At 40.5% G+C, this 21,949-nt stretch overlaps 1 protein-coding gene across 1 annotated transcript; it reads left to right on the plus strand.

Annotated features, from left to right (window-relative positions):
- Positions 1–11,676: 11,676 nt before the first annotated feature.
- LOC113568881 (trypsin-1-like) lies at positions 11,677–13,713 on the plus strand. The gene is made up of 5 exons (XM_035521591.1): positions 11,677–11,727; positions 11,926–12,100; positions 12,284–12,522; positions 13,039–13,163; positions 13,416–13,713. Exons 1-5 carry the CDS (start codon positions 11,685–11,687, stop codon positions 13,578–13,580), a joined length of 747 nt encoding a protein of 248 aa, XP_035377484.1. The 5' UTR covers positions 11,677–11,684; the 3' UTR covers positions 13,581–13,713.
- Positions 13,714–21,949: the final 8,236 nt, after the last annotated feature.

Consider the following 21,949-nt stretch of genomic DNA (forward strand, 5'->3'; position numbering starts at 1 on the left):
AAGATCAAAGATTACACGTTAGCGAGATGTCTAACCAGTGAACACTGAAATATTCTTCTTCTGCCCAAGATGCTTTTATGATTAACTGTTTTTGTCAGTTGACCAGTACTCACAACAATAAGTCGCCACAATAAATCACCACCATAATTTTACTCATAACATGCTGTCATTGTAAAAAATCACTTTAAAAATCCAAAACAAAAAACGTCACCGTTGGTCATTGTTTGTTCACTGATGTATGTTAGTGCGTGTATAGTCATTTGTGAGATGTGATTGTAGTCTGTGTTTAGTTAAATGTATAAGTCATGTATGTCGTTAGTGTTGTGTGTGAGTGCCACTGTTCTATATGTTTTATGTTAAATGTTTCACTTCGAGGGAGTCTGTGTGTCCTGCTCCACGCCCACCGGCACTCAGGCCAGCGACAACATTACACGCAATAAGTCACCACAATAAATCATCACAATAATTTTACTCATAACATGCTCTCATTAAAAAAAATCACTTAAAAAATCTAAAACAAAAAAAGGTTTTTGTATGGGAGTTTTTATAACGTTTCTATCAGTGCTTGAAATAGACACAAAGTCTTTAGTATTCCCCTTATTCACATGTTGGCATGCGTATCGGCCAGTATCAGCACATCATAAAGTATCACATTCTGAATTACTTCAGTGAATAAAAGATACTAGGAGAGATCTCTGATGCTCACTACATAAATTTATTTACTCAAAGTGATAATAATTTGGCAAATGGTTATTATATGCAATAATAATATAGAATAATTTAATAATAGGCAATAAGAGGTGAACCCAAATGCAGAAGCAGAAGGTAGGGGAGAGAGAGCAAGAAAGAGAGAGAGATAGAAACAGAAAGTGTGACTTCTTTCCCAAAGTAACTGGGGGGGAAAAAAAGTGGCAAAACAGGGAGAAAGCCATGCAGGTTGATTTGTATCGCCCCTTTCACACACATTCTTACACAGTAGCAATTCAAAGTGCTTCAGATATAAAAAATTAAAATTTAAAATGAAGTTGAGACACATCTCTTGTTTGTGGGCAGTGCATCTCACCTAAAAAAATCCTCTTTTCTCTTTTTTACCCTCCAAAACACATTGAAATTGTCAATAAACTTCAGGTTGTTGGACATGCAGCTTTTGTGTAGCCAAGTGTTTGTTTTCCATGCATGCAGAGGAATACTGATAAATGTTTGAACATCAAACTTTCTAGTTGTGTTGAAGAGGTTATTAAAGTCCCTTTTTAGTTACTCAGACTCCTGCTTTCTTGTATCATGCTGGTCGACGTGCACAATAAGCCACTTTACTGTTGTGTGGTCAGCCATTATTGTTGGCACTTTATCATTAAACTTCTGCATTAATTAGACTTTACAGTGGTTCAAATTTGTTTGGCTGTTGAAATGATACTGTACTGTAGGCTCTGAGCAGCAGTCCTAGCTTTAGCATTAGCAGTAGATGCATGGACAATGAACGGACATACAGTCATTTTCTTGTTCCTGTATCTGTAGCACTAATATTAAAAATGACCAGTTTTGACTTCGTAGCTCTTCTGACTTATCAATAAATAATGCTCTCAGACACTGTGGCTTGCAAAATGACTCTTATATAAGAAAAAAATTGGAAATGGGCAAAGAAGCAGAGTTAAGCATGCGACTCCATCTCTGCACATGCTCAGACCATTACAGGAGAATTCTCATAACTTGGAGTCAGCAATTATATCATGAGTGAACAGCTTGGAGATCTAGAGGACATTATTAGGGAAGCAACTGACTTCCTCAAGCTTCCTAATGGGATGCTGAGGTGAGACATCGGCTAGCAGAGAGTCTGGACCACAGTGGACAATTTCTAGTCTCCAGGCGGCCTGCTGTCCCTGATGGGTGAAACATTTCACCAGCTGGAAAAAAGTGGTGAAATGTTTTTTCAAAAACAAAAGAAGAAAAATCTAAGAGCCAGACTGAGTCTGTTCCTCAGTTGGAGGTTTATTGTCTCTTTAAGGGAGTCCCAGCCTGATACTGCCCCTCAGCCCTACCTTGACCTCTTTCCATGTTTTTATTTGGAGGGGCTCTATGTACCTGCGTCAGGACCTTAAGGCCCAGCAGGCCTGCCCCATGGAACACGTGGTGAGAACTAGGGGCTTGAGGAACAGCACACGGGCTTCATTATCTCAGTTTTCATCTCAGGATGCTGGCAGGGAACACAACAGTCAGTTTCTGGACCTCAATGCACTCGGGGACACACAAGCTGCTTGTGCAGTGTCGCAGGACACACTAGCAACAGCAGCCACACCCCTGGACCCACTGCTAAGAGAAACAGTGCCCCTAGACCCGTCGCCTCCCACAGCTGTTCTTCTGGACTTTGCCGTGCAACGTGCCGGACAACCTTCGGACCTCCTGGACCCACCACCGTGGAAGGAATCCACCCAGTCTATTCCAGTTCCTGTTCCTGGCATGAAGGACGCCTCTCAGCCTGTTCCTGTTCTTGACATAGAGGCATGTCCCCATGCCTCGTACCAGGCCTGTTCCATTGGCCGCACCTCGAGGATCTCCTTTGTGTGGGCCTCCTGTGATGCCCAAGACATCCTGCAGCCGGCCAGTGACTCGTTTGCCCCTCCCTGGCATTGCGGTTCCCATGGCAATGTCTCGGTTTATTTACTTCCTGGTTTTGTTTCCTCCTGCTTCCTTGTTTTGATTCTGCCCCCTAGTTAGTTCCCTTAACCTACCTGTTATTGTACTCACCTGAATCGTGTTAGTCCCCATTAGTCTCTGTATTTATACCCCATGTTTGTGTTCAGTCTTTGCAAAGTCTTGTTTACCTGTGTTATGATATCCAGCTCAGAAACATTGTGTTTGTTGATTCTGGCTTATTGGATCACTGCCTGTTTCATTGGATAGCCCTCTTAGCCTGATTCCTGTCTGTTTTGGTTTGCTTCCTTGATTGCTTTTTGAATTTTTGACCCTGGCTTGTGTACTTTGGATCACATCTGTGGTATTCCCATTCTCTAATAAAGCTGCATTTGCCTTACTGCATGCGACTCCGTCTTTGCACATTCTCAGACCGTTACGTCTGTGGTGGGACATAAGAACTGGGTGTTGACTGCAGGACACTGTTACAATATGAATGTTTATGTGAGAGGTTAAAAATACACTTAGTTAGTTTAAGCTTATACAGTCATTTATTTTTTCCTTTCATGATGTTTGTGTTCATGTGCAGCTATTTGTTCTACAGAACTGTTTCAGTCTGGGCAGGTGTTCATCATTATAGAGAATTCCAAAAGTTTGACATTAAGTCAGGCAACATTTATTTATTTATTTTTCATTTTGTATATTTATTTATTTGTGTGTGCAATTATTGAAGCAAGAGAATGTAGAACAGTACAGTGTAGGGGGTTGATAAGTAAATGTCTATCACATCAAACGGGAGAAAAAAAGACAAAATTGTATTATTACACTTGCAATTAAAGACTTTCAGAGAATTACAGACTATATAAACCATTTTAACAGCCAGTAGAGCAAATAATGGTGCAATTATTCATTTTAGCTTAAGTATAAAAATTATTACACTTGTGGATATGAAATTTAGCTTAAAAAGGATCAGATTAATAATATAATATTGTCTTACCTTTTTTCTACAAGTATCAGTAAAAGCAAATAAAACATATTCTAGTCACAAAGTGAAGTCAGAGTCAGTATGTTTGACAATAAATCTTGCCAAGCTCTTCCAAAACAGTTTCACATGCTCACATTGCCAGATGTAGTGATGTTTCAGGGTTAGTATCACTAAAGGAGCATTTCGGGAGCATACCTCTTCAGTTTAGTCAAGAAATTGTTGGTAGGATAATATTAGTTTTAAACAATATTTCCCTCATTTTGTTCTATATTAAGAATGTGTTATATATAATTCTTTATATAGAAACAGTATCCTTCTGAAACAAGGAACAAATACTCTAATTGTTATTTTTGCATGCAGGGGAGAAACATGTTCTACCAACCAAAGTGTTATCTGGCTCAAGATCTGAGACCAGACCAGACACTTGTGGATAACCAGGTTTTATTTGTAGCAAAATGAGCAATAAATGAAAACAAAAACAGGCAAGGGTATTAGCCAGAAATATATCGGACATGCACAGTGGGACGTGCTCAGCGTTCGCAAAAGAAAAGTGATAATACTTCGCAATCAAAGAACAGAACAGGAAAGACTAAATAACATAACAAAGATGTGATACAGGTGAAACTAGTAAACCGGTGATGAGGATCTGATGAGGTTTAGGGAATACAGGAGTTGTCATGGGCTGGGGTTGGTCGTGTGACAGTAAGTTACAGTGTGCGGGTCTCCCCAGGATATCCAGTCGCCAGGGATGAGTGTGGCCAGGTTAATATCTTATCGCGACAGTTAACAGGTACAAAGAGTTTACCCTCTGGACATTCTGCGGTAATCTCTGTGTCTGTCAGTAACTCCTCAATCTCCTTGTCAATCTCCCAATTTATTGATGCGACTTTAATTTGTGTAGGAAGAATGGCGTTAGGGTCCTCTGTTTCCCCCAGGAGCATACGTGATAGGGCGTGCGCCTTAGTATTGCGAGAGCCTGGACGGTAAGTAATGTAAAAATCTAACAGTGAGAAAAAAATAGACCAGAGGGTTTGACGAGAATTTAGACATGCGCATGTATGCAAGTTTTTATGGTCAGTGACGACGAGGAAAGGATGGTTAGCTCCTTTAAACCAGTGTCTCCACTCCTCCTGAGCTAGTATTACTGCTAAGAGCTCCTTTTATCCAATGCTGTAGTTACACTCTGCATTACTGGCAGCACATAAGCAGCAAAGAATTATATAACAACCGTGAATCAGGTATCCCATATAAACTAGCTAGAGCACTTTCCATCTTTCCAGCGTTTATGAAAGAGGTCTTCCAGGACTATCCGGGCAGATCTGTCATCGTTTCCCTTGACGATGACATCCTGACATTCCCAATGATGTTTCCCTTGACAATGACATTCCCTTGATGAGTTCCATCTGCACGAGTTTAGCTACTTTGGCTACCTCATTTACATATCCATTGTGCAGATGTAGGCAACTAAAGTTGAGTTGGTGACCAACTGGCTCTGCTTCCATGATGCGCCATGAGCTCCTTCAAGGAGCTCAAAATGGCCTTCACCACTACGAGTCTGCAACATCCCAACCGTGCCAGCCCTTTCAATGTGGAGGATGGCATGAAAGGGTGTGTCGTGTACACTGATTTTTTCTGCAACAAATTTTTCAATGAAAAAGAGACAGAAACAGACTATAAACATTCTGACAATGTGACAGGTAAGTATTGTAGTAAAAGAAAAAAAAGGTTGAATAAAGAGATATCAATTCAACTGAGAGGTAACAAAGGGTCAGATGGGATTCATTTAATGCAATTTCTCCTCAGAACTAGAATATGTGACGAGCAGAGCAGGGGAAGTGCTGACCTCTAGTGGGGATATTGTTGGGCAGTGGAGGGAACAGCCCAGTGAACATGTTCTTACAAGAGGCAGTGCCTGAAACCTACAGTGACTCAAATTCCATTTCTGTGGATGAAGTCGCCATGGTAGTTAAAAAGCGATGTAGTGACAGGACAGCAGGTTTAGAGTTGAGCAGAGATGTTGAAGGTACTGAACAGGGTTGCAGTTGTGTAGGGCAGTGGTAGCTCAGTGCTTAAGGTACTTGACTTGTAAACAGAAGGTTGCTGGTTCCAGCTGCCCCACTGCCAAGTTGTTACTGTTGGGCTGCTGAGCAAGGCCCTTAACGCTCAAGTTGTACTTAATTATAAGTTGCTTTGGATAAAAGCGTTAGCTAAATGCCATAAGTTTAAATGTTGTGTGGTTAACATTCAATATCACATGGGTATGGAGCCCAGTTTTATTGCAGCCATGCTGTGTCCAAGAATAATTTAAATATTATATAATACACTGCCTGGACAAAAAAAAGGTCACCGCCTGGATATAACTAAGCAAATAGGTAAGAGCCTCCCATTGGATAATTACGGCATGGGTGATTATGTTTCAGCTGGCAACAAGTTATTTAACCCCAAGTGATGCAGTGAGTAGCTTCTCATTTGTTAAACAACCATGTCGAATGGCATGTTGTCATGGAAAAGAAGTTAATCTGTTTTTGAAAGGTCAAATTATTGGCATGCAGCAAGCAGAGAAAACATCTAAGGAGATTGCTGAAACTACTAAAATTGGGCTAAGAACAGTCCAACGTATTATTAAAAAGTGGAAGGACAGTAGGGAATCATCATCTTCGAGGAAGGAAAAAAATCTTGAATGATCATGATCAGCGATCACTTAAACGTGTGGTGAAATCAAATCGTAGAAAAACAACAGTAGAACTCAGGGATATGTTTAATAGTGAAAGTAAGAGCATTTCAGCATGCACAATGTGAAGGGAACTCAAGGGATTGGGACTAAACAGCTGTGTAGCCTTAAGAAAACCACTTGTCAGTGAGGCTAACCGGCAAAAACGGTTTCAATTTGCTAGGGAGCATAAAGATTGGACTCTGGAGCAGTGGAAGAAGGTCATGTGGTCTGATGAGTCCAGATTTACCCTGTTCCAGAGTGATGGGAACATCAGGGTAGGAAGACAGCTGGCTGAAGTGATGCACCCACCATGCCTAGTGCCTACTGTACAAGCCTGTGGTGGCAGTCCTATGATCTGGGGTTGCTGCAGTTGGTCAGGTCATTTTCACACATGGATTGGCCACCACAGAATCCAGACCTGAACCCCACTGAGAATCTTTGGGATGTGCTGCAGAAGACTTTGCGCAGTGCTCCAAATCTCCCATCATCAATACAAGATATTGGGGAAAAATTAATGCAACTCTGGACAGAAATATATGTGACATTGCAGAAGTTTGTGGAAACGATGCCACAGCGAACGCATGCCGTAAAGCTAAAGGCGGTCCAATGAAATATTAGAGTGTGTGACCTTTTTTTTGGTCAGGCAGTATATTAAGGAAAATTCTTTGGTTGAAATGTGGGAGGAAAACATTTATCAGTCAGAGTAAATGTAGTATGAATTAGTCAGCAGTGTATGCCATAACATATAAGTTCCATATAATATTATACAGAGCCCTGCTGCTCCTCAGTCTCAATGAATATGAATATAAAAACACACGGCAATGCTGAAGCTCCTGCAACTCTTGCATTTGACAGCAGGTAAAACTTCATACACAATCCCTGGACTTAGAAGGGAAAATAAAGCCATGTAAAATGTTTTGTTTACATTCAGAAATATTTTATGATTGCATCAGTGTTGTGATTGCATAATGCTGCTTTCTAATAATATAGATTAACATAATAATATATTGAAATAACAAAATTATTATTAATATTAATAATAATTTAGGAACAGTGGTTAAACATCTTTTGATTGGTGGAGAACCTTGTGACAAGAGTGAGCAACACCACCAAGTGTGGGTTTTTGAACTAAAGAGTTTCTGTGGAGGGACTCTGACTGACAAGAAGTCATGACTGCATCATACTTCAATAATAAGTAGATAATTGGGTATGTAGAGATTGATAAAATGTTATCAAAGTATGTTTATCATTGCCATCTACTTAATGTGTGTTTGTGTGTGTATCCTGCAGAACGGTTTCAGTCTGGGCAGGTGTTCATCCAGACAGAAAATTCCACTTACAGCTGCAGGAAATTTGATCAGCATGATGTCACCTATTTAACATACAGATGTTATCTGACTTAATGCCAAACAATTACACACACACACTCACACACACACACACACACACACACACACACACACACACACACACACACACACACACACACACACACACATCTTGAAGAGTAAATTATTGTGTAAGGTAAGTATTTTTGATCCCTAAACCTTCACATATCCAGCAGTGTTCTTATTGTAACACCTCCCTGCAGTCAACACAGAAACCCTCAGCTGTAGTTCTGTAGTCGTCCTCTTGGTGGCACCTTTTTTTTCTACAGCATTTTCCACCAATCAAATGTTGCTGACTCACAGATGATTTAATTCTTGCAAATCAAGGTCTTTTGGTTTGATTTTTTTGTCTGTTGATTAGGTATCCTGCTTATTGATTTAATAGTACCATTACACAGGACAAAAGTAAAATGTCCTACGCCAGTAGAGCTCCATTAGAGCTTCACATAGGGCCCTGTCCACTCTTCATTCCAGTAACCACAACAAGGCGAGCTCCTCTCAGGGGTCATCAGGTAGGCACTGCCCTTTGTGCCTACCAGTGAGGTCTGGCATCTCAGACCCTCCAAGCTCCCTTTTAAACCAAGCTGCACCTCTTTAAGCATAAACCCAAACTGGCCTTCCTGGTGAATAAGGCTGAACTCAGCCCCACTGCCACCATCAACACATGCTCATTGTCACCAGTTCTATATGGGCTTTATGCACTAACACACCCAACCCATAACATCTATATTGGCCTTCCCAGTGACTAAGGCTGTACTCTGCCCCACTAGCACCACTAATGCATACTTAGTTCCACTAGTTCCACATGGATTTTATGTATTATATCACAAAGCATTCCCCAGCACTGGAGATCCATCCTGGCCTCCCAGTGACTAAAGCCACTGGCACCATTAATGCATGTTCAGTGCCACCCATTCCATCTGGATCTGGCACATTACACAATGACATGACACACCATCACACTCGCTACACAGGCCTCCAGGTACCTAAAACACCAAACCACCAATTATGGTGCGTTTCCCCAACTAGTCTGTGCTCTCCTTATCCACAATCACTGGCTAGCCCTTTCTGCTACTCCTGATAACTCCTTGACAATTACTCTTAATTTAGGGCCTCTAATTCTGAACTACACAAGCAATGATGTAGCAGTCTAACAAAATCATCTCACAGCTCACATCAGCACATTTAAATTCTTCAAATAAGCTTGTCAGCGGTAGCTCCAGTAAATGCCATAGCATACTACACTACTTACACACCAGCCTAAGCACTTTCTTACGGTTTTATTCATAATCCTCTCAAGCTGCAGTACTTCTGTAATTGGGACTTAATAAGCATGATTTCTTCATACCTGATTTCTTTATGTGCTGCACTCAGCAATGTTCTTAAACTCTTTACTGCTTTCTGATAAACTTGATTGATAAACTTCTAGACTTGCTAGATTTAACCTTCATCCTTGCCCACTCAGGATTATCACGTATCTTCTGTCGTAACTGCTGTGCACATGGTACTGTCAGCTTTGTCATGTCATCCATGTTTGCTCTGGTAGCTGGAAATCGTCCTGCAGACTCTCCCGCCCTACAACCCACTTTTAGGTCCTAATTATCACTTCCATTCCCACTGTAAACACTAACCAGCCATTATGCCAATTTCCAATCTCTCCTAGGATGTAACAAACTCTCTTATATTAAAACAAAACTGGATAATCTCAAAATATGCTTTAGCCATCTGAGTGATCATATTCACTGAGTTTTAGTGGAAGTGAAAATGATGTTTTATCTGCTACCAGAAGCAAGAGTTGCAGGACCTTTAGCACTACCATAATTCACTCCTCTGAGAGAAAATATCAGATGGGTCAGATATTTGTATGAAATTTTATCCACGGCATCACCTCCATCACCACAAACCCAGCAATCACACAAAACCATCTCAGTGTTTCCTTCTAAATGCTTGAGAACTTACATATACATAACTTACATATAACTGTAACATTTGTTTCATTTGTTCTGTTTCATGATTGATTCATGTCAGTTTTGCCTTAGTTGTTTCTTAACCTTTATACAGGACAGCTTAAGAAGGCTTGCAGGGTAATACCAGTTTGCCTCTAAGTGCCATCTCTGTATTGGCTAAGTCAGACACAGAGGGGACCATGTGTGAATGTGATGTGTGAAAACCACACTGCTGTGGCACTGCAAGAAGGAAGGTGAAAGTGGCATGCCTATAGTAAGAACCGCACATCTCTACAACTTGAGGCCAAATTCAAAAGATTTTCTGATTTCTACTTCAATGGTTTCAAATGTATATGAAGCAAATACTCCTTGGAACTGCAATGCATGACAGTGAAAAGTTTTAAACTATCAGTTAGTGCCTTCTATCCCTCTAATCAAGACATTCTGTGAAAGAAACTGTCAGTTTGTGATGGGTGTGACCTACTCAGCTGCAGAACTGCTGACTGGGTCATGGTTCAGTTCACAGCAACATTTTCAGATGACAGTTTGAATATCACAGTTTGGTACAAAGGAACCCCCCCCCCCCCCCCCCCCCCCCAAATGCATATGTCTAGGTTTCTTTTATTTTGAACAGGCAATAGTGCAAGTTACTGTTTGTTCCACCTAGAATCATATAATTCCCCTGAGGTAGTTCTACAATCTGAACTGTACAACTGTTTATTCAGTATACAAATTCATACCACCTGAAACCAAGATAAAAGGCTGTGTTCAGCCAGGATTTTATTAGTGTTTTAACTAACTATTTAATGATGTTATTGTTAAGTATATTAGTAATTCTATTATTTAGTATTTGATAAATATGAATGTTAAGTTGTTTAAAGCACAAGACACCACTGTCTCTTGCCAATAAATGTCTTTTGTAAGTTTTGTCATAACTGACCACACACTCATGCAGGTCATATTAAAATGATATTAATTTCTTATCTTAGAAACAATGCAAGTCATATATATCTATACTTTTCTCTGCCATATGCAAAAAGCTCCTACTAGTATCTGTTCAACATGCTTTTCAACCATTTTAACAGAAGTCTTTTTTTTTTTCTTTTCACATGGGCCTTGTGGTTGTAACAGTGCATACTACAGTGGTTCTCTACTTTGGTGCTGCAACAGCAGGTCTGGTTTCACACGTCCACAGTGAAGTTCATGGTCATTATTTGGCACTGGCAGTACAGAGATGAGGATCAAAGACAAACCTTTGTTATGTTAAAACTCTCCAGAATGTGACTACATATGAGCTACTACATTATGAAGTAACAGACAGTGTTGCAATGAACTCCTCTTCAGCTGCTCTTCAGAATGTGTGTTGTGGCTAAATATGAGTCGCTACATTATGAAGCACCAGACACGAACATGAAGTGAGAGAATGGCTGTATTTACAACCTGCCACAGGCGCATAATGTAGGCCACATAGTTAGCTAGTCGTAACAGTTAGTGAATGTAGCTACCTATCTCTCTAGATAAATTATGCCCATAGTCTAATGCTCATAGATTAATGTCTGTAGACGAGAAAAACCAAACAAAATCAGCCTGGCATGTATTTAACCTTTTGCACGGTCAACACCCCCTAATAAACAAACAATAACAACAGACATTTTCTTTTGCTTATAACCCAATTAATTTCTCTCCATTTATCAGTTTGTTCTCCTTATGATGGTGGGGGGCCTCAAGTGCAGTGGACTTTGCTGAACTCAGTGGAAATAAACGATGTATATGTGATATGATTGGGTACTTGGTCTCATGTACTTAGAAGGAAAAAAGATGAGATATTGTGTGATTGGTGAGACTGTGGAAGGGGGCGTGTGATTGGTGAGACTGTGGAAGGGGGCGTGTGATTGGTGAGACTGTGGAAGGGGGCGTGTGATTGGTGAGACTGTGGAAGGGGGCGTGTGATTGTGTGGGTTAGAGTGAGTTTAAAAGTCTTAAACGTTTGATGTTCTGCTGAACTGAAGACTGAGGAGGACATAATGACAATACTGACGTTCCTGCAACTCTTGCTTTTGACAGCCGGTAAAACTTCATATACAAACCCTGGACTTAGAAGGCAAAACATAGCCACGTAAAACATATTGCTTACATTAAAAAATAATTTCAGTCTTGTGATTGTATCAGTGTTGTGACTGTGACTGTGTAATGTTGATTTCTGAGAATGTAGATCAACATGTAGTAATAATATTATTAATAATTGCAGTAATAATAATCATTCAGGAGTTGAATCTGCTGTGGTTAAACATCGACTGATTGGTGGAAATCCTTGTAGCAACAATGAACGCCGCCATCAAGTGTGGGTTTTTCAAGTCACACATTCAGGAAATCATTTCTGTGGAGGGACTCTGATTGACAAGAATTGGGTGTTGACTGCAGCACACTGCTATTTGTTTGGGTATGTAGAGGTTGATTAAAACACTTGTGTGTTATTTTATCATTTTCATTTTACTCTGAATAATGCGTGTGTGTGTGTGTGTTTGTGTGTGTGTGTATGTGTGTGTGTGTGTGTGTGTGTGTGTGTGTGTGTGTGTGTGCGTGTTTGTGTGTGTGTATGTTTGTACATGTATATGTTCTGCAGAAGTGTTGAAGTCTGGGCAGGTGTTCATCCAAACAGAGCATATCAAAAGTTTAACATTCAGGAACGTGACGTCCATATATATGATGTAACTGAGAGAACAGGTGACATCATACTGCTCAAACTTCCTGGACCTGTAAGTGGAATCACTCCTGCTAAGCTTCCTGACTCCTCCTGTCAGACTCCTGTTAATGGAGAGCAGCTGCAGATCGCTGGTCATGGATCTACTGTTAACCAAACTGGTAAAAATACTTCTGAACAAACTGCTCATAGAAGTAAAGGCTATTATTTAAATGTACATAAATCTTTATCTTTGTAGTTTTGTTTGTTAGTTTATTATTTTCTCTTTTATCCTGTGTAAAAGAGCATTCTACAATACTTTAAATTTAAATATTTGACTAATTTAAATATGTGACTGAACATTTTTATGCTTTGGGTGTATAGTGTTCTGCTTGTTCTTGTCACAGCCATACTGTCAAAGTAGATTAAGTTTAGATGCAATTTTTAAAATAGCAGAATGTCACATTCAGTGGCCTTTTTACTTTTTGAAAAGCTGACAATGTTCAACTCTGTGCACTCCTGCATCAGGCGCCTTCACATGTGTTTATTCCTTCTGTATTTCTCACTTCCTTTTTGTTTGTGTTTGTTTTAGGTCTGCTTGTACTGCACTCTGAGCTGTAGCTAAACTACATCAGAATGCTGAATAAGCACTTAGAATAATGTCACACCCTTATTATCATTTCTTCTTCATGTTTTAGGACCTTCCGACCGGAACCAACCTCTGCAGTGTCTTGATCTGCAAGTCATACTCTGTCCTACACTCATAAACAACTATTTCTGTGGTGGAGGTCTTCCTAATAAGCCACCTGCCTACACTTGCAAGGTAGGAGACCTACCATTATGATGTCATATATTATTTCCTTAAATATCTAAAATATAATGTAAAATATAAAATAAAAATAAATAGTAATGCCTATTGCAATTTATTTCAAGTTATTTCAATGCTAGTAGTGCGCCTTTGTGGTGAATTATGTTAAACATGAGTGAATGAGTTACAAGCCAGGTCTATGAGGTGCTTCATATCCATGGAAACAACAATGGAAAAGAGAAAGAACTCCCTCCATCTCTCAAACAGGGCGACTCCGGTGGAGGCTGGCTGAAGAAGAGGTTTGGGAGAAGGAGTGTGATCTATGGAGTTCACAGAGGTTCATATAATACTTCTAGCACAATTGCTTATGCCACAAGTGTGTGTGCTCCTCCTATCAGGAAGTGGATAGATGATACCATGACTAATCACTGAAACAGCACGTCCCATATGAGTCCTATATGAAGCTGTAACAGTAGAGTCACATATGAAGTTACAGACTATGTACTACAGCTGATCTGTCACTTTGTACTTGTGTTACAATTAATAAATGCAAACGAACATTCCATTATGTGCATCTGTTTGACCTTCATTTTTGGACTGATCAATTTTAATATAAATTATTATTAATATTGTTAGTTTTTAAACTAACAATAGTAAAGGGAAAAAAAGATCTAGAGCTCACTGACCACCCAGTGTTTTCCAACACAGACATACTTCTGCTGCATGAATGACAAAATGAGAAGAACAGGACATGTCTATAACTTTTTTTGTGTGTTATATAGAACACGCTCTAATATTTATTCAATATGTAAATTCAAACCATTCAAGCAGAAGTCTTGTAGCCCTTTCAAACTGGTCCGGCAGTGGAAAAGACTGTCAGTGCATGTTGTAGTTGTGGAAAGAAGAGGCAGTGCATGTGGTATTGGTGGTATTGACGTAGGCTGCAATGTGTGTGCTGTATTTGTCTCTTGCAGCCCAGATACTTTTAGCTTGTGTGTGGCTCCTTGTTGTTGACTGATTCAAACGCTGAGTCTTGCGCTTCCAGCAGACTGTGGAATTCACTGTTCATCCATGTGGTTGTTTGGGAGGTATGCATATTTGCTTTGTTTGGATCAAATCATCTACACATTTCTTGATAAATCCAGTGACAGATGTTTACATCAATCAGAAAATCTCCAGTGGCTGCAGTTTTAAACATGTCGCAATCAGACATGACCTGTAATACTGACTCTGCTGCTTCAGGCCATACATGCAGTTTTCACTGGTGTTAGCATGTTTCTTCAGCAGCTGTTGGTATGCGGTATAGAGGTGTGGTCACTCTTACTGAGTGGAGGTAGGGGGGATGTGCTGTAGGCCTCCTTGACATTTGTGTACACATGACCCAGCATGTTAATTTCTCATGCTGGACAGGAGACAAACTGGTGGAATTTGATAGTACTCACCTGAGATCGTTCAGCTTGAATTCCACTACAACGATTAATGCCACTTCTTTTGGGAAAAATATCAGAAGAAAGTTGAAAATGGTACAAAGGAAACTCAACCACCTGTTGCGAAGGCGACATTGTAGAGAGATATGTTACTATTGGTACTTTGGTGGCAGGTATGAGTTAAACAGTTTCAGACAAAGGAGATGATCATGATGGAAACTGACCATAGGAATGTTGAACATCACTTCTTTGGCAAGGAAAAAGCCTGAGTTAGTGAGTGTGATGGAACTGTATGGACTAGGTATAGTCAGCCTGATGTTCACACACAGTAGGGGCTCCAATTGGAAATCTCTTGCTTCATGGTGGTTTCTTTCCTATTCCACAGTTCCCCCAGGAGATATTGCTTTGGGAGGGGTGCGGGTACTCACAAGTCCCAGGCTTTAGGCCACTCAGTTGGAGTTCAGCATGGTGGACAAGAGAAGTGCTTCAGTGAGACTATGGCTTTCAGAGAGGAAAACTCTGGACTGTTGTCTGTATGTATGTACCAAATAGGAATTCAGAGTATTCCGTTTTCTTGGAGAAGGTGTGGGAGTTGCTTGGGAAAGTGACTCCTACTGATTCCATAGTCTTGCTGGGGGATTTCAATGCACACATTAGATTTCATAGACAATTTTATCTTTCATGCAAACAGGATGTCAGTTGTGCAGTGATACCACAGACAGAGTGGAAGAAATTTGACCAACATGTTTAAGATACTACATTTTCTACATTATGTATAACTTTATTCATGCAATAATCATGATATAATAATAATAATCATGCAAAACATGCTTTGTTTGAGAGTTAAGGGACATGGTTCTACTTCATTTGGGATGACAGTTAAAAAGGGGCACTAGCTAGTTAGCTTGTGTTAACAGTTAGCTAATGTAGCTACTTATCTATCTAGATAATGTATGTCCATAGATTAATGGACAGTGCTTCTGACCAAACTGCTCATAGAAGTAAAGGCTATTATGTAAATGTACATAAACCTTTATCTTTGTATTTTTGTTTCAGTTAGTTTATTATTTTCTCTTTTATCCTGTGTAAACGAGCATTCTACAATACTTTAAATTTAAATATTTGACTAATTTAAATATGTGACTGAACATTTTTATGCTTTGGGTGTATAGTGTGCTTGTTCTTGTCACAGCCATACTGTCAAAGTAGATTAAGTTTAGATGCAATTTTTAAAATAGCAGAATATCACATTCAGTGGCCTTTTTACTTTTTTAAAACCTTAATTTTTAGACTGACTGATTTCTAATATAAAATCACTATTGTTACTTTAAGCTAGTAACAGTAAAGGTAAAGAAAGATCAGATTACACGTTAGCGAGATGTCTAACCAGTGAACACTGAAATAATATTGTTCTCCTGCCCAAGATGCTTTTATGATTAACTATGTTTTTGTCAACTGACCAGTACTCACCACAACGTCACGGGACGCTCCGCCCCCCCAAGTCACGGTCACGCATGTATGTAGCCACACCCCCATGAAGGCACGCACCTGTACGGGGTTACGTGTTAATGTGTGTCTATTTAAACCCCCGTCAGTGCGTGCCCGTTGGTCATTGTTTGTTCGCTGATGTATGTTAGTGCGTGTATAGTCATTTGTTAGATATGATTGTACTCTGTCGTTAGTGTTGTGTGTGCCAGCCACTGTTCTATATGCTTTATGTTAAATGTTTCACTTCGAGGGAGTCTGTGTGTCCTGCTCCACGCCCACCGGCACTCAGGCCAGCGACAACGTTACACACAATAAGTCACCACAATAAATCATCACAATAATTTTACTCATAACATGCTCTCATTGAAAAAAAATCACTTTAAAAATCCAAAACAAAAAAAAAAAGGTTTTTGTATGGGAGTTTTTATAACGTTTCTATCAGTGCTTGAAATAGACACAACGTCTTCAGTATTCCCCTTATTCACATGTTGGCATGCGTATAGGCCAGTATCAGCACATCATAAAGTATTACTTTCTGAATTACTTCAGCGAATAAAAGATACTAGGAGAGATCTCTGATGCTCACTACATAAATTTATTTACTCAAAGTGATAATAATTTGGCAAATGGTTATTATACGCAATAATAATATAGAATAATTTAATAATAGGCAATAAGAGGTGAACCCAAGTGCAGAAGCAGAAGGTAGGGGAGAGAGAGCAAGAAAGAGAGAGAGATAGAAACAGAAAGTGTGACTTCTTTCCCGAAGTAACTGGGGGGGGAAAAAAGTGTCAAAACAGGGAGAAAGCCATGCAGGTTGATTTGTATCGCCCCTTTCACACACATTCTTACACAGTAGCAATTCAAAGTGCTTCAGATATAAAAAATTAAAATTTAAAATGAAGTTGAGACACATCTCTTGTTTGTGGGCAGTGCATCTCACCTAAAAAATCCTCTTTTCTCTTTTTTACCCTCCAAAACACATTGAAATTGTCAATAAACTTCAGGTTGTTGGACATGCAGCTTTTGTGTAGCCAAGTGTTTGTTTTCCATGCATGCAGAGGAATACTGATAAATGTTTGAACATCAAACTTTCTAGTTGTGTTGAAGAGGTTATTAAAGTCCCTTGTTAGTTACTCAGACTCCTGCTTTCTTGTATCATGCTGGTCGACGTGCACAATAAGCCACTTTACTGTTGTGTGGTCAGCCATTATTGTTGGCACTTTATCATTAAACTTCTGCATTAATTAGACTTTACAGTGGTTCAAATTTGTTTGGCTGTTGAAATGATACTGTACTGTAGGCTCTGAGCAGCAGTGCTAGCTTTAGCATTAGCAGTAGATGCATGGACAATGAACGGACATACAGTCATTTTCTTGTTCCTGTATCTGTAGCACTAATATTAAAAATGACCAGTTTTGACTTCGTAGCTCTTCTGACTTATCAATAAATAATGCTCTCAAACACTGTAGCTTGCAAAATGACTCTTATATAAGAAAAAAATTGGAAATGGGCAAAGAAGCAGAGTTAAGCATGCGACTCCATCTCTGCACATGCTCAGACCATTACAGAAGAATTCTCATAACTTGGAGTCAGCAATTATATCATGAGTGAACAGCTTGGAGATCTAGAGGACATTATTAGGGAAGCAACTGACTTCCTCAAGCTTCCTAATGGGATGCTGAGGTGAGACATCGGCTAGCAGAGAGTCTGGACCGCAGTGGACAATTTCTAGTCTCCAGGCGGCCTGCTGTCCCTGATGGGTGAAACATTTCACCAGCTGGAAAAAAGTGGTGAAATGTTTTTTCAAAAACAAAAGAAGAAAAATCTAAGAGCCAGACTGAGTCTGTTCCTCAGTTGGAGGTTTCTTGTCTCTTTAAGGGAGTCCCAGCCTGATACTGCCCCTCAGCCCTACCTTGACCTCTTTCCATGTTTTTATTTGGAGGGGCTCTATGTACCTGCGTCAGCACCTTAAGGCCCAGCAGGCCTGCCCCATGGAACACGTGGTGAGAACTAGGGGCTTGAGGAACAGCACACGGGCTTCATTATCTCAGTTTTCATCTCAGGATGCTGGCAGGGAACACAACAGTCAGTTTTTGGACCTCAATGCACTCGGGGACACACAAGCTGCTTGTGCAGTGTCGCAGGACACACTAGCAACAGCAGCCACACCCCTGGACCCACTGCTAAGAGAAACAGTGCCCCTAGACCCATCGCCTGCCACAGCTGTTCCTCTGGACTTTGCCGTGCAACTTGCCGGACAAAAAAGGTTTTTGTATGGGAGTTTTTATAACGTTTCTATCAGTGCTTGAAATAGACACAACGTCTTTAGTATTCCCCTTATTCACATGTTGGCATGCGTATCGGCCAGTATCAGCACATCATAAAGTATCACATTCTGAATTACTTCAGTGAATAAAAGATACTAGGAGAGATCTCTGATGCTCACTACATAAATGTATTTACTCAAAGTGATAAAAATTTGGCAAATGGTTATTATACGCAATAATAATATAGAATAATTTAATAATAAGCAATAAGAGGTGAACCCAAGTGCAGAAGCAGAAGGTAGGGGAGAGAGAGCAAGAAAGAGAGAGAGATAGAAACAGAAAGTGTGACTTCTTTCCCGAAGTAACTGGGGGGGGGGGGGAGTGGCAAAACAGGGAGAAAGCCATGCAGGTTGATTTGTATCGCCCCTTTCACACACATTCATACACAGTAGCAATTCAAAGTGCTTCAGATATAAAAAATTAAAATTTAAAATGAAGTTGAGACACATCTCTTGTTTGTGGGCAGTGCATCTCACCTAAAAAATCCTCTTTTCTCTTTTTTACCCTCCAAAACACATTGAAATTGTCAATAAACTTCAGGTTGTTGGACATGCAGCTTTTGTGTAGTGTTTATTGTCTGTGGGCAGAAAGGCTTTCCTAGATGCCAACTGGCAAAATGTTCCAAGATTTCTAAGAAATTATTGAACTTCCCTAAAAATAAATAAATAAATAAATAAGTAAGCTGAGAGAACTAAAAGGAAAGCTATAAATACAACTTGACAGTTTTCAGCAGCAGGCGAATTTGTACGGTTACTGAGGTGATAGCTAGCTAGCTGGCTAGCTACTGACTTTGCACTGCTAACCGTGCGGCCGGTAGCTAGTTAGCTAGCTAGCTAGCGCAGGTAGCCCGCGAATTTAAAACCGACGCGCATTTTATTCTTTCCCCCTTTTATCCTTTCATACCTCTCCGCTACTTTGGAGAAGAGAGACGCACGCGGGCTCGTTGGAAAGCTCTGGATCTCAGCATTCAGCCCGTGCTAGCGCCATCCGGATCGGACCCACCGTTCACCGTTAATATCTCTCTACTCCCAAGGAGTCCAAAATCTGTTCAGGGCTTTTTGGAAAGGGCTGCATCTCCCCTGTAATCCACTTCGAGCGGCACGCGGATCGGACCCACCGTTTTCACGCTATGATTTTTTAAAGCCGCCAGGGACGGGACGAACGCGTGGCAGGTGGCGTTCGTCAGGGACAGTCATGGAGGTGATGCGCACCGAGTTGCAGGCCATTTGGACCTGGCCCGGCCTAGATGTGAGTATTCAAAGTTTCAAAGTTCTCCTCCAATTCGTTGTAATTGCGTGTCGTGTGTGTGTGTGTGAGAGAGAGACTCGCGGTAACGCAAGTTAATCTATATTATTAGAAATCAGCATTATGCAATCACAACACTGATGCAATCATAATCTAAAATATTTCTGAATGTAAGCAAAACAATTTACATGGCTTTATTTTCCCTTCTAAGTCCAGGGATTGTGTATGAAGTTTTTCTGCTGTCAAATGCAAGAGTTGTAGGAGCTTCAGCATTGCCGTGTGTCTTTATATTCATATTCATTGAGACTGAGGATCAGTCAGCTGACCTCATTCTTTGGGCACATAACATTGCTGAACCTAGACCTGACCAACTGCAGCAACCCCAGATCATAGCACTGCCACCACAGGCTTGTACGGTAGGCACTAGGCATGATGGGTGCATCACTTCAGCCACCTTTCTTCCTACCCTGATGTTCTCATCACTCTGGAACAGGGTAAATCTGGACTCATCAGACCACATGACCTTCTTCCATTGCTCCAGAGTCCAATCTTTATGCTCCCTAGCAAATTGAAACCGTTTTTGCCGGTTAGCCTCACTGACAAGTGGTTTTCTTAAGGCTACACAGCTGTTTAGTCCCAATCCCTTGAGTTCCCTTCACATTGTGCATGCTGAAATGCTCTTACTTTCACTATTAAACATATCCCTGAGTTCTGCTGTTGTTTTTCTACGATTTGATTTCACCACACGTTTAAGTGATCGCTGATCACGATCATTCAAGATTTTTTTTCCTTCCTCAAAGATGATGATTCCCCACTGTCCTTCCACTTTTTAATAATACATTGGGCTGTTCTTAGCCCAATTTTAGTAGTTTCAGCAATCTCCTTAGATGTTTTCTCTGCTTGCTGCATGCCAATAATTTGACCTTTCAAAAACAGATTAACTTCTTTTCCATGACAACATGCCCCTTGACATGGTTGTTTAACAAATGAGAAACTACTCACTGCATCACTTAGGGTTAAATAACTTGTTGCCAGCTGAAACATAATCACCCATGCTGTAATTATCCAATGGGAGGCTCTTACCTATTTGCTTAGTTATATCCAGGCGGTGACCTTTTTTTTGTCCAGGCAGTGTATTATATAATATTTAAATTATTCTTGGACACAGCATGGCTGCAATAAAACTGGGCTCCATACCCATGTGATATTGAATTTTAACAACACAACATTTAAACTTATGGCATTTAGCTAACACTTTTATCCAAAGCAACTTATAATTAAGTACAACTTGAGCGTTAAGGGCCTTGCTCAGCAGCCCAACAGTAACAACTTGGCAGTGGGGCAGCTGGAACCAGCAACCTTCTGTTTACAAGTCAAGTACCTTAAGCACTGAGCTACCACTGCCCTACACAACTGCAACCCTGTTCAGTACCTTCAACATCTCTGCTCAACTCTAAACCTGCTGTCCTGTCACTGCATCGCTTTTTAACTACCATGGCGACTTCATCCACAGAAATGGAATTTGAGTCACTGTAGGTTTCAGGCACTGCCTCTTGTAAGAACATGTTCACTGGGCTGTTCCCTCCACTGCCCAACAATATCCCCACTAGAGGTCAGCACTTCCCCTGCTCTGCTCGTCACATATTCTAGTTCTGAGGAGAAATTGCATTAAATGAATCCCATCTGACCCTTTGTTACCTCTCAGTTGAATTGATATCTCTTTATTCAACCTTTTTTTTCTTTTACTACAATACTTACCTGTCACATTGTCAGAATGTCTATAGTCTGTTTCTGTCTCTTTTTCATTGAAAAATTTGTTGCAGAAAAAATCAGTGTACACGACACACCCTTTCATGCCATCCTCCACATTGAAAGGGCTGGCACGGTTGGGATGTTGCAGACTCGTAGTGGTGAAGGCCATTTTGAGCTCCTTGAAGGAGCTCATGGCGCATCATGGAAGCAGAGCCAGTTGGTCACCAACTCAACTTTAGTTGCCTACATCTGCACAATGGATATGTAAATGAGGTAGCCAAAGTAGCTAAACTCGTGCAGATGGAACTCATCAAGGGAATGTCATTGTCAAGGGAAACATCATTGGGAATGTCAGGATGTCATCGTCAAGGGAAACGATGACAGATCTGCCCGGATAGTCCTGGAAGACCTCTTTCATAAACGCTGGAAAGATGGAAAGTGCTCTAGCTAGTTTATATGGGATACCTGATTCACGGTTGTTATATAATTCTTTGCTGCTTATGTGCTGCCAGTAATGCAGAGTGTAACTACAGCATTGGATAAAAGGAGCTCTTAGCAG

Source organism: Electrophorus electricus, chromosome 22 (genome assembly GCF_013358815.1).
Source record: "Electrophorus electricus isolate fEleEle1 chromosome 22, fEleEle1.pri, whole genome shotgun sequence".
NCBI lineage: Eukaryota > Metazoa > Chordata > Actinopteri > Gymnotiformes > Gymnotidae > Electrophorus > Electrophorus electricus.

What these genes read in the sequence shown, in the direction of transcription:
- LOC113568881 (XM_035521591.1), top strand. Translation starts at nt 11,685, where the DNA reads ATGACAATACTGACGTTCCTGCAACTCTTGCTTTTGACAGCCG. An exon ending in ACTCTTGCTTTTGACAGCCG is followed by an intron (nt 11,728 to 11,925) that starts GTAAAACTTCAT and finishes ATAATCATTCAG; the next exon opens with GAGTTGAATCTGCTGTGGTT. An exon ending in CACCTGCCTACACTTGCAAG is followed by an intron (nt 13,164 to 13,415) that starts GTAGGAGACCTA and finishes TCTCTCAAACAG; the next exon opens with GGCGACTCCGGTGGAGGCTG.